A 13,019-nucleotide genomic window follows, 5' to 3' on the forward strand; every position below is an offset into this window, starting at 1 on the left:
AGTTTTCCTAGCACCATTTAATGAAGAGGCTATCTTTCCTCCAGTGTACAGTATATTTTTGACTGCTTTGTCAAAGATCAAATAGGTGCATGTGTCCAGGATTGTTTGTGCTTCTTGTATTCTGTCCCGTTGATCCACATTCCTGTTTTTGTGCCAATACTATGCTGGGTTTTTTTTGTTTTTTTGTTTTTTTTTTTTTTTTTAGTTTTTTTGGCTTTTTGGGGTTTTTTTGTCGTTTTGAGACAGATTCTCACTATACAGTTCATGCTGGCCATGAACTCACTTTGTAGCCCAAGCTGGCCTCAAACTCACAACAATCCTCCTGTCTCAGCCTCCCAAGTGCTGGGATTACAGGTGTGCGCCACCACGCCCGGCACCATGCCATTTTAATCATTGTAACTTTATAGTATGACTTCACGTCTGGGATTGTGATGCTGATATCAGGTAGCCTGCTTCTAAAAGTGCCTTGCCAACTAAATGTTACTGGGTTCTGGGTTGCTCACCTCTCCCTCTGGATTTAAGAGTCCAGGTTCTTCCGGTGGAGCAAAAAAAGCAGTGGCCAAGTTTATTCAAGAAAGTAAAAGTGTAGAGTAGGGGAGAAACTGTCTGCAGTGCAAACTTGGGCTAAGTAAAGAGGAAAAAGCAACATAAAAAATACCTCCTAGCGGGCACAGGGTGGGCTATCTTGAGAAGCCACCACAGTAAGCTATTCATGGCGAACCTCTCCTTTTGTGCTATCCAGATCTCAAGAACTTCTATATATGAGTCCTGAGAGGTGGTACTGGGATCCCATGCCTAAGGCTGATGTCAACTCTAGGCCACCCTATTGAAAACCTGCTCAAGTTCTCATGTGCATGGAGTTCTCAAGAACTCCATGTGCAGGGCTTTGGGAACTTTCCTGTGCCAGTGTCAGGGATCTTATAATTAACAGGTCATGCCTATTTCCCCAGCCAGCTTTGCCACGCCCTGCTTTCCTATGCCACATACTTTGCTTTTGTTATCCAAGATTGCTTTTGCTATTCTGTGTCCTTTCTGACTCCATATAAATTTTTTTTTTCCTTCTGTTACCAGGAATCAAATTCACAACCTTGCGCTTGCCAGGCAGGCACTGTGCCGCTGAGCTATATCTCCAGCCCTTACATAAAAATTTTAGGATTGTTTTTTCTACCTCTGTGCAAAATGATGCTCATATTTTGATTGGGCTTGCATTAAATCTGTGTAACGGTTTGGAAGTATAGCTATTTTGATTATGTTGATTCTGCATATCCAGGAACAGGGCTTATTTTTCCATTTTCTGATGTCCTTGATTTCATTTTTCAGAGTGATGTAATTTTCATTGTTCAGATCTTTCATTTCCTTAGGTTAATACCTAAGTACTATATTTAATTTTTTATGCTATTATGAATAATATTATTTTTCTAATTGCTTTACCAGTTCATTACTAGTGTATAGAAATACTACTGATTTCTGTGTGTTTGTTTGGTATCCTGCTACAGTGCTGAATTTGGCTATCAATTCTAGAAGTCTTTTTTTGTTGTTGTTGTTTTTTTCCTGGTACCAGGAATCAAACTCACGACCTCGCACTTGCCAGGCAGGCACTGTGCTGCTGAGCTAAATCCCCAGCCCCCAATTCTAGAAGTCTTTTGATTCAATTTTTTGGGTCTTGAAACTATTATGGGAACCAGGGATATAGATCAGTGGCACAGCGCCTGCCTGGCAAGTGCAAGGTCCTGAGTTCAATTCCCGGTACCCCCCTCCCCCCGCCAAAAAAAAAGGATTGTGTCATTTGCAAATAATAATATTTTTATATTGTTCTTTTTTTTTTCTTTCTTTCTTACTTTGTGCTTTTCTATACATATCCCTTTTTCTTTCTTTCTCTTGCCTGGTTGCTCTTGCTTGTGTTTCGTGGACTGTATTGAACAGGAGTGGTGATAATGGACATCCTTGGCCTGTTCCTGATTTTAGAAGGAAGGCTTTCAGCTTTTCCCCATTTAATGTGATGTTACTAGATTGATCATAAATGGCTTTTATCATGTTGACATTTTAAAAAAAAAAAACAAAAAACACCTTTCCTCAGGGTTTTTAACATGAATAGATCCTAGGTTTTGTGAAAGGCTTTATCTGCATTTACTGAAATGATCTTGTGATTTTCCTCTTTGCTTAGGTTTATGTGATGAGTTATTTTTATTGATTTGCATATGTTGAAGCATCCTTGCATCCCTGGGCTTAAAGCCTACTTGCTCATGGTGTATGATCTTTTTGATGATCTGTTGCTGTTTGCCAGTATCTAATTAAGGATTTGTGTGTGTGTGTTTTAGAGAAATTGGCCTATGGTTCTCTTTGTTGGTTGTGTGCTTGTCTGGTTTTTATTTTTTTGTTTGTTTATTTTTGGTACCAGGAATCAAACTCGCAACTTCATACTTGCCAGGCAGGCACTGTGCCACTGAGCTATTTTCCCGGCCCCCTTGCCTGGTTTTAGAGTGAGGATAATGTTAGCTTCCAAGAATGATTTTGAAAAAGTACTCCCTCCCTCTCAATTTCATTGAAAAGTTTAAGGCATATTGGTGTTAGATCTTCCCTAAAGTTCTTGGAGAATTCAACTATGAATCTATCAGGTCCTGGGCCTTTCATAGTTAGTAATTTTTTATATTATTATTACTTTTTCAGTTTCATTGCCTATTGTTAATTGGATTGTTCAAGATTTTTAATCTTCATGGTTCCATTTTGGTAATTCATATGTATCTATGAATCTCCATTTCCTCTGAATTCTCCAATTACTTGGCATATATGTATTTTTTGGCATATATATTTGTGAAATAGTTGCTAATAATTTTCTGGATTTCAGCAGTGTCCATTGAAATTTTACCTTTTTCATTTCTAATTGCATTAATTTGTGACTTTTGTTTTCTTTTTTTTGGTAAGATTGGCTAAGAGTTTGTCTATTTTTATTCTTTCAAAGACCTACCTTTTCGATTTTAAGTTCTGCTCAAAGCTTTGTAATTTCCTTCCATGTGCAAGCTCTGGGTTTGGACTGTTTTGTTTTTCTAAGACAAAACAGAGATGCGTCAATAGGTTATTTATTTGACTCATTTATTTTCTGATGTGAGCATTCACTGCTATAAACTTCCCTCATAGGACTGCTTTCATTGTGTCCCATAAGCTCTGGTATGTTGTACTGGCATTATCATTTAATTCTAGGGACTATCTTATTTTTTCCTTAATTTTCTCTAGCAGCCTTTACTGTCTTATTTTTACTGCTTTACTGTTTTATTTTTTCCTTTATTTTCTCTAGCAGCCTTTACTGCTACTCAAGAGTGTATTGTTTAATTTCCCTGTGTTTATATAGTTTCTGTGGTTTCTTTTGCTATTGATTTCTAGTTTCATTGCACTGTAATCTGATAATATGAATGGTAAAATTTCAATTCATTTACTGAAGCATGCTTTATTAGCTAGTATGTGGTCTGTTTTGGAGAAATTACCATGTGCAGCCAAAAAGAATACTCTGTTGTTGGGTTGAACACTATATATCTATTAAGTCCATTTGTTCCAAGGTTTGGTTCAACTGTTACACTTTTTTGTTGATTTTGTTTGTTTAGTTGATCTATTTGTGATAGTAGGGTATTGAGATCCCCTGCTTTAATTGTATTGATTACCCGATCTTTCATTAGAATTTGTTTTGTGAACTTGAATTCACCATATCATAGTGTTAAATGTTTGGAATTTTTTGTTTGGTTGGTTTTGGGGGTTTTTTTGGGGGGGTGGAGGGATTTTTGTTTTGTTTTATTTATGTCTTTTTGGGACAGGATTTCACTATGCAATTCAGGCTAACTTTGAACTCACTTTGTAGCCCAGGCTGACCTCAAACTCACAGTGATCCAAGTGCTGGGATTACAGGTATGCACCACCATACCTGGCTCCATATATGTTTATAATTGTTATTTCTTCCTGTTAAATAGTTCTGTTAACCAGGATGTATTGTCCTCTCTTGCTTCTTTTGATCAGTTTTGACTTGAAATCCACTTTATCTCAAAATAGAATAGCTACTACTGCTTGATTTCAGGTTCCCATTACATGGAATATTGTTTTCCATCCTTTGGTTTTTAGTCTATGAATTAATTTCTGTGTTAAATGTGTTACTTGTATATAGTACACCATTGGATTTTGTTTCTTGATCCATTCTGCTAAGCTGTCTTTTGACTGGTGAGTTCAATCCATTTACATTGATAGTTATAATTGAAAGATACTGACTTATTCTTGTCCAGCATTAATTTCCTGTTGCTGTTATGTTTTATTTCTCTTCTACTTAATTGCTAGCCCTAGTTGAGGTATTCATTTTACTGAGCCTCTTGGTGTTAGCTTCATTGTCTCCCTTCTAAAATACCCTTGAGAATTTTTTGAAGTGTTGATTTGGTAATCATAAATTTCTTTAGGTTTCCTTTATTGTGGAAGTATACTATTTTTCCATGAATTTTGAAAGGTAATTTTGCAGAATATAACAGTCTAAGTTGGAGGTTGTTTTCTTTAAGAGCTTAAACCAGTTTGTTTCATGCTGTTCTTGCCTTCAAGGTTTGTGTTAAGAAACCTGTTATAATTCTGATGGGTTTTCCTTTATTGGTGATTTGTTGTTTCTCTCTAGCAGCTTTTTTTTTTTTTTTTTTGGTTTTCTTCTGGTACCAGGAATCAAACTCATGACCTTGCACTTGCCAGGCAGGTGCTTTGCCACTGAGCTAAATCCCCAGCCCCTTCTAGCAGCCTTTAAGATTCTGTTTTTGTGTTGTATTTCTGGTATTTTAATATTTATATGGCATGGATGGTTTTTTTTTTTTCTGATCATGGGTATTTGGAATTCTATATGCTTTACTTATGTGTGTATTAAATTCTTTTTCCATGTCTAGAAAGTTTCCTGCTATCACTTGTGTAAACAGATTTTTATGCTTCAGGGCTGTCTTCTGATTTTTCACTAATTCCAGTTCATTGTTCCTCTTTTTTTTTTTTTTTTCCATGTTTTTTTCATTGTTCCTCTCTGAATCATCTAGAAGCTCTTGGATCCATTTTTCATGTTCCCTTGTTGTTTTTAATGTATCTCTCATTAATTGATTATTGGCCTCAACCCTCACCTCTAGATCTGACACTGTCTTCACGTTGGTTGTTTCTGCTACCCATACTTTCAATCACATTTTAGATTTCCTGGATTTCTGTTTTGACCTTTCTTACAGGCTCCCATTCTTTTCTATGCTGGGCATTCATGTTTTGCATCTCTTTCTTTAGCTTCATTAACTGTGTATCCGTGTCTTCTCTAGACTTGCTGATCATTTGTTTCGCTAGGGTCATTATTTGATAAGTTATCGCATCTTTAAATTCTCCAAGTACTTTATTGAACTGTTTTAACCTCCATTGGTCCCCTTTCAAATTTATCTGTTGTGTAATTTATGATTTCTTCCCCTTCTGTGCCCCTTGAGCCAATCTAGGGAGAGTTGGCAGTGTTTTGAGGCATTTGGTTGCCTTGTCTTTTCCTGTTCCTGTGTTTTTGTTTTTGTGCTGGGGTTTGCAAATTATTTTGCCTAGTACCCCATTCTTCTTGGGAGTGTAAACCACTGTGTCGTTTATGACCCACGGGCAATCCGGATATTGGCATAGAGAGAAAACTGATTGCCAACTACTACTATGTTACCTTGGCTGTTGTAAATTCAGCAACAACAGTGGCATCAAATTTCAACTGGATAATGACAGACCCTAGGGGCTGGGGATTTAGCTCAGCGGCAAAGCGCCTGCCTGGCAAGCGCAAGGTCGTGAGTTCGGTTCCTGGTACCGGAGAAAAACCAAAAAAAAAAAGACAGACCCTAGAAACCATTCATGAACAGCCCTTTAACCGAAACAAAGAGAACTGTGATTTAAGTGAAGACAGTTAGGCCGTCCTTATATTGACCTATAGTAGTTCAAACCACTAATTTCTGCTGGATGTAGCCAGCGGTACCAGAATACAAACATACTACTAGGCTAAATACCTTCTTCTTCAAGACCACCCACTATGATGGTGACTCTCACAACACAGTACAGGTCCTGGGATCTTCCTGGTCTGAGCCCGAGCCTCCTAGGAGATCCCTGTTTAGCCCTCTCCAACACTAACTGCCAAGGCTGTCTCTCACCTAGTCTCTGTGGTAAGGGCATCACTTCAGTTCTAAAGCAAAACTCTCCCTGGGTATTGGTCTCTTCTTCAGTCAGGTCAGTTTGTTGGTTATCAAGTCTCTTGCCTTGTGCTGTGGAGAACACAGGCTGGGGGCAGGCCACTTAGGTAAAACTTTCTCATCAGCTTTAATTTTTTTTTCCACAGATTTTTATTTAACCACAGATCAGTAAATACTTTCTCACAGATGATATTTCAAAACTTTTGCTTGATACTTGGAACAGAATACTTAGATGAGGCCCTACATAAATATGATGAATAGTGGATACATTTCTCATGTCCTCTGTTTTCTCACCAGTTCGATCCTTTGGTACAGAAGACAGGCCAACAGATCGTCCAATACCACCTCGAGATGAAGTCTTTGAATACATTATATTCCGTGGGAGTGATATTAAAGACCTCACTGTTTGTGAGCCACCAAAACCACAGTGTTCTTTGCCTCAGGACCCAGCTATTGTTCAGGTAACTGGTGGTAAATTTGCGTTGCAGTGGAGGAATAAATATCTCTGTCTCTCTGTCTCTCTGTCTCTCTCTCTCTCTCTCTCTCTCTCTCTCTCTCTCTCTCTCTCTCTGTCACACACGCACACACACACACACAGCTAGCCTCGGCTATCTTTCCCAATTGAATGTTCATAGAGCTTACCATTTTGAAGTTACCTGGATAATTTAAATTACCTGTATAATATTCTTACCTAGATGGTTCATAAATTGGGAGTAAATAAGGTAAGCAATAGATGAAGAATTTACTTTTATGATAAAATATTTTAATATTTTAATGTTGCATTGTTACAATGGCTAACATGTATTGAGAGCTATCTATAAGAAGTGCTTTTCAAAGTACAGTCAGTCTGCATATTTTAAGTCAGTCCTCATAATTCATGACACATTGGTACTGTAATTTTTCTCTTTCAAAAGTGAAGAAGTTGAGATGGAGCCAGTTTGAGTGGATCCAGGGAATCAGGCTCCAGAATCTAAGATCAGTGCTACTTCCCTGTTCAGATAATGATTCATGTTATAATCTAGAAAGATAGTAGCTACTCTTAAGTAAAGTTATTAGGAGGAATGGGAGAAAATGTTGAATCACATTATATATGATTTGCAGTGATAAATAACAAGTATAGGTAAAAGGATTTTAATATAGATAAGTACTTAAATTTCCTAAATAAAAAAATAAGTATTGTCAGAAAAAATTGGAATTTTGTATATTTTATCAAAAAATAGAAATACATGATGCCTGATAATTGTAAATTATGACTTAAAGAGGAGATCCATTATATTAAGTCCTTGGCTTGACAAGTTCCAGAAGAACATTCATAAATCCCACAAAGTGAGTCTCATACACGTTTGACACAAATGTCCGATGTATGTTGCTTTGCGCCTCCTAGCAGTCCCTCCCTGTCAGCACTGCTTTTCCTCTTGCTTCTGGCACCGTGGGCTCTGACTGAGCACTGTACTACTGTACACTGCCCCTCGCACTGTCCAGCACAGCTGTGACAGTGTCCAACACACGGGAGCTACTTCTATGGTTTGTTTACATCTATGAATGTTCATAACATGAGATCCATTTGTTTTGTTTTGATTCGGTTTTTTGTTTGGGGGTTTTTTGTGTGTTTTGGGGGGAGTAGTTTTTGTTTTGTGTTTTGTTTTGTTTTGTTTTTGAGACAGGGTCCAGGCTAGCTTCAAACTCACAGCAGTCCTCCTGCCTCAGCCTCCTCAGTGCTGGGATTACAACCATGCCTGTTGCTTGCTGGGTTTTTGGTTGGTTGGGTGTGCGTGTGTGTGTGTGCGTGTGTGTTACGCTGGCCTCCAACTTAAGATCTTCTACCGTGGCCTCCTGAGTGGCGAGATTACAGCTTTTGTAGCATGCCTGGCACATAAAGAATACTTTGACTTGTGAGCATAAGTGATTAAAAGTTAGGACCCTCCCACAGTTTTCCTTCTGTATTCATTTTTTTTAACCTTTTTCTTGTCAAAAATTTTTGTCAGCTGTACTAAAATGTGCTTGTTGGGGTAGGTTCTTTTAAATTGTTCTGTATTAACTTCCCTTTGTTATGCTGTGAATGATAAAATCTTAATTTTCCACAAAATGCTTTTTTTTTTTTTTGATAGTAATACTGTGGATTGAACCAGGGCCTCATACATTCTAGACAAGTGCTCTACCACTCAGCTGTATCACCAGCCCTTCTTATTTTTTGTTTAGAGATAGGGCTTGCTAAGTTTCCCAGGTTAGATTCAAACTTGTGATTCTCTTTCCTCAACCCCTGCAAATGGCCAGGACAATAAGCATCTGTCCTCACACCTGAGCCATCCCTCTTTTCCTCTTTTTTTTTTTTTTTTTGATCTTTGAGACAGGGTTTCACTATGCAGTTCAGGCTGGCCTGGAAGTCACTTCGAGTCCGGGCCTCCATCCTCCTGCCTCAGCCTTCTTACAGGTGTGCACCACCACACTCAGCTGTTGTTCCTTTTTTATTCTGTTCTTTCTGTCTGTTTTTTGTCTTGTAGTACTGGCGATTGAATGCAGGGTTGCTTCTCCAGTGAGTTATAGCCCTTCTCCTTTTTTTGGAGACAAGATCTTGCTAAGTTTATGTTGCCCAGGTAGGACTTCAACTTTAGATCCTCTTGCCTCAGCATTTGTCAGTGCTGGAATGACAGGCATACATCAGTGTACAGGACTTTGTCCCTCCCTTTTTAAGTTTTATTTTTTTTAGAAGGAAATCTGAAGGAATCCTGACAAATGTGAATCTCTTAGATGGAGAAAGAAGAGACACATTCTTAATAGAGATAGCTGCCTATACTGTTATGTTATCTTACATGTATCTTTTGATAATTTTTATAGAAGGAGGACAAAGAGCACAAATCAGAATGGTGTTGAATTTCTTAATCTTCAGTTTGATTGTTTTATTCATTCAGCAGTATTTATTGAGTACCTGTCATGTGCTTGGTATTAGCAGTAAACACAAGGTAATATCCTGCCATAAGTGGGCTTATCTACCAGTACCCTTTAATGTAGTTTGTTTATATCATGAAATACTTTACAATAAGGTAAATAAAACATATATTAAAATATATTTGAGGCTTAATAAATTAAGGTTTATATAAAATATTCCTCAGCCTACTGTAACTACATGTAAAAATGTAAATGGTTTTGCATGGGGTATGATTGAAAGCAAAGGAAAAATCACAAGTAAGATGCTTATTTATGTCAGTATCAGAATGAAACCCAGTATCACTGAATGTGATTTTCCTTTAATTAATTTACTTAGTGAAGTAAACTTTTCATTTATTCTCTCCTAAATCCACTATAGAATTCTTAGAGTATATATTACAATGTGTTTGTAAATCACATTGTATATAATTGGCACATGTAGATGAACACTGAAATCAGAGTGTTAAACTGTAATAGTAACCTGTTGTAAGTCATTGTAATTTATTTTGTTTCTAGGCATTACAATCTCATACCTTCATTGGATTTTTAAAATCTGAATTTCTCTTCATTATATATATGTTGCTTAGTGCTTAGAAAAATGACTTTATTTTCTTCTTTCAGTCTTCATTAGGTTCATCTACTTCATCATTCCAGTCAGTGGGTTCCTATGGACCTTTTGGCAGGATGCCGACATACAGCCAGTTCAGTCCAAGTTCATTGGTTGGGCAGCAGTTTGGTGCTGTTGGTGTTGGTATGTGGTGCGCTTTTTTTTTTTTTTTTTAATTTCCCTTTATCACAAAGGTATAGGATCTTACTACAAACTCTTACCCCATATTTTTTTTTTTTTTTTTTTTTTGTCTTTTTGACACAAGGTCTCACTATGCAGTTCACACTGGCCTTGAGCTCACTTTGTAGCCCACGATGGTCTCAAACTTGCAACAATCCTCCTACCTCAGCTTCCCGAGTGCTAGGATTACAGGCATGCGCCACATACTGTTAGAAATGTTGTTTAATGTTCCTTTTATAACCTCAAAAGTTATAAAGAACACATTGCCAAGCCGGTGTGGTGGCAAAGCACTTGAGAGGCTGCAGCAGGAGGGTTGCCAAGAGTTCAAGGCCAGTCTGAGCTATGTAGTGAGACCCTGTCTCAGAAAAAACAAAAACAAAAAACATTTTGATGCACACTTATAATCCTAGTGCTTTCTTGGGAAGCAGAGGAAGGAGGAATGCTTAAAGTTCAGGGCCAGCTAGCAAGACACTGCCTCAAATAAACAAGAAACAGAAAAGGAATTAACTAATTTTGTTAGCACAAATCGAGCCGCCTTCTATCATTTTTAGTTCGTATTCTGATTTTTAAAGGGTAAAATGAATCAGAATTATACTATTGCTATTTATGGGGAGATTTTTTTTCCATTTAAATTTTCATACACAGATGCTTTTCAACTTACAGTGGGTTTTCATGCTAAACATAAATTGGAAATGAGTCAAAAATGCATTTAATACATGTAATACCCAACAAAGGTTAATTTGTTCCACCTTAAATATACTCAGAATAAAGTGTCAAATAAGCTCTTGTTCACACAGATGGGCATTTGTAGAAATGATGAGATGTAAAAGCACAAAACAGTATCCAAAATACACTGGCAGCACAGTACACTGTAGAGTATGCGTGCACTCCTGTGCTCACATAGGTCATTGGGAGCTGCAGCTTGCTGCTGCCCCCAGCATCATAAGAAGGTATCATGCTGCTTATGCCTAGCCTGGAAAAAGATGAGAGTATAGAGTATAGTCTCTACTGAAAAATACTGTCTTTAAGTCTAAAAAATATTAGGTCAAACTATTATAAGTTGGGCACCATCTGTATTATTAGTAGTACATTGTTAATAATTTATTTGCAGTTTTTGCACTATGTTAGTATTCTTTTATAAAGGGCTCTTCTAAATAGAAAAGATCATCAACCCAACAAAATTGGGCAAGGAACTTAACAATTCACAGAAAAAGAAGTAGAAATGATCCTTAAGCATATTTTAAAAGATGCTATGATTTATTTCTGATAAAAATATACAAGTGAAATCTATACTGAGACACTATTTTTCACAAAAATTTTGCTAAACCCCAGAATTTTATCAGCATTATTTTGTTATTGCCAGGTGTGGTGGCGCATACCTGTAATCCCAGCACTCAGAGAGGCTGAGGCAGGAGGATTGTTGCAAGTTGGAGGCTAGCCTGGGATACAAAATGAGTTCAAGCCCAACCTGAACTATAATCAGTAGGAGCGTGGAGTCTTTTCTCCCTCATTTTTATTTACTTTTTCCCATTACTTACTTAATGAGGTCATCTGGTTGTTTACAGATAATTGAGACACGTCTGCTAGCATTGCATGTCATGCTAGGTCTCATAATTCTCTTAGGGCACGATGGAGGAACATTGACCAAATAAATATGTGTACATTTTAGACACGGTCAGGTGCCTTCAAGGTGGTATGGCTGTAGATGACATACAAACATTTTTTTTAGTTCATTAAATTGTCAACCAGCTATTTGGATGATGATTCTCTTAGCTCTCCAATGTTTGTACAGATTTTTATTCACCATATTTGATGAATTAGAACATACGTATATGAATTTTTTTTTTTGTACTGGGAATCGAACTCAGGACCTTGTGCTTACCAGGCAGCTGCTTGTGCCACTGAACTATATCCCTGACCCTGCGTATAAATTTTAAAACCAGGATGATAACACACGTCAGACTAAGAATTGTTAAAGTTGCACACCTAGGATCTCAGTATCGAGGAAGCTGAGGCGGGAAGATAGTGAGTGCAAGGCTAGCGTAGGCTACAAAGTGGGACCCAGCTTCAAAATAACAAAAAGTTAATAACAAACAAAAAATGTACTTTGTGCAGTCACTTTGGCAGCACATATACAAAAAGATTTACTTTGGTAAAATGTAAAGGAGTTAAACATTCTACGACTAGGAAAAGGACGTACCATAAACATCAAGAAGAAAACATTAAATATGTTAATGACAGACAAGGCAGATAAATCCAGGACTGCTAACAGAGGTAAATTCTTCATAATAATTCAAGGATCAGTTTAGAAAGTCTTAATAATCCTCCTCAGTATGTTACTTTTGAAAAAACAGTATACTCAATAGTTAATAATATATTTGGTTTTTTAAAGTAGAAATGGATTAGTCAGTAACATGGATCAAATCCTGGGCCATAAAACAAGTTATATTAAGTTCCAAAAGGACTGAAATCATGCATGGTATCTTCTCAACCACAAGAAAATTAAATTTGAAATTAATAAAGGTGATTTGAAAAATCTCCAAATGATGTGAAATGGAGTAAACTTGTTAATTACTAATACATCAAAGGTGAAGTCATAGGAAAATTTTAAGTTAAAAGAATTTCTAATTTAACAACCATTAAAATGCAATCTCAAAAACTTGTAGGTGGAACAAAAGCATTGCTTAAGGATACGCTTGTAACTTTAAATGTGTATAGTAAAAAATAAGACTTTTTGAAATCAGTACTCTAAGCTACCAGCCTAAGAAGCTAGAAAAGAAGAGAATTATCCCAAAAGTAATGAAGTTTTATTGCAGCGCAGCTATACCCACTTATTTACATGTTTTCTATGGCTATTTATTTTATTTTATTTTTGGTTTTTTGGTCCCACTTTGTAGTGTAAGCTGACCTTGAACTCACAATGGAGCCCAGGGTGGCCTTGAATTTGCAGTGATCCTCCTGCCTTAGCCTCCCAAGAGCTGGAATTACAGGCGTGTACCACCACGCCTGGCTTTTATGGCTACTTTTACACTGTAAGGGTAGTGTGGAGTAGTTGTGGTTGGGATCATATATTGCTTGCAAAACTTTATATTTTTATGTATTTCTTTTTTTTTTTTTTTTTT

At 37.0% G+C, this 13,019-nt stretch overlaps 1 protein-coding gene across 3 annotated transcripts in view; it reads left to right on the forward strand.

Moving 5' to 3' along the window:
• Lsm14a (LSM14A mRNA processing body assembly factor) overlaps window positions 1–13,019 on the forward strand; it is a 63,345-nt gene that overhangs the window by 27,626 nt on the left and 22,700 nt on the right. For all 3 annotated transcript variants that reach the window (XM_005400001.2, XM_005399998.2, XM_005399999.2), the window contains exons 2-3: window positions 6,483–6,646; window positions 9,732–9,861. In XM_005400001.2, the coding sequence (XP_005400058.1) occupies window positions 6,483–6,646; window positions 9,732–9,861 (294 nt within the window). The remainder of the gene's footprint in view (window positions 1–6,482; window positions 6,647–9,731; window positions 9,862–13,019) is intronic.

This window comes from Chinchilla lanigera, unplaced genomic scaffold, assembly GCF_000276665.1.
Source record: "Chinchilla lanigera isolate Chin_1 unplaced genomic scaffold, ChiLan1.0 scaffold00067, whole genome shotgun sequence".
Classification (NCBI taxonomy): Eukaryota; Metazoa; Chordata; class Mammalia; order Rodentia; family Chinchillidae; genus Chinchilla; species Chinchilla lanigera.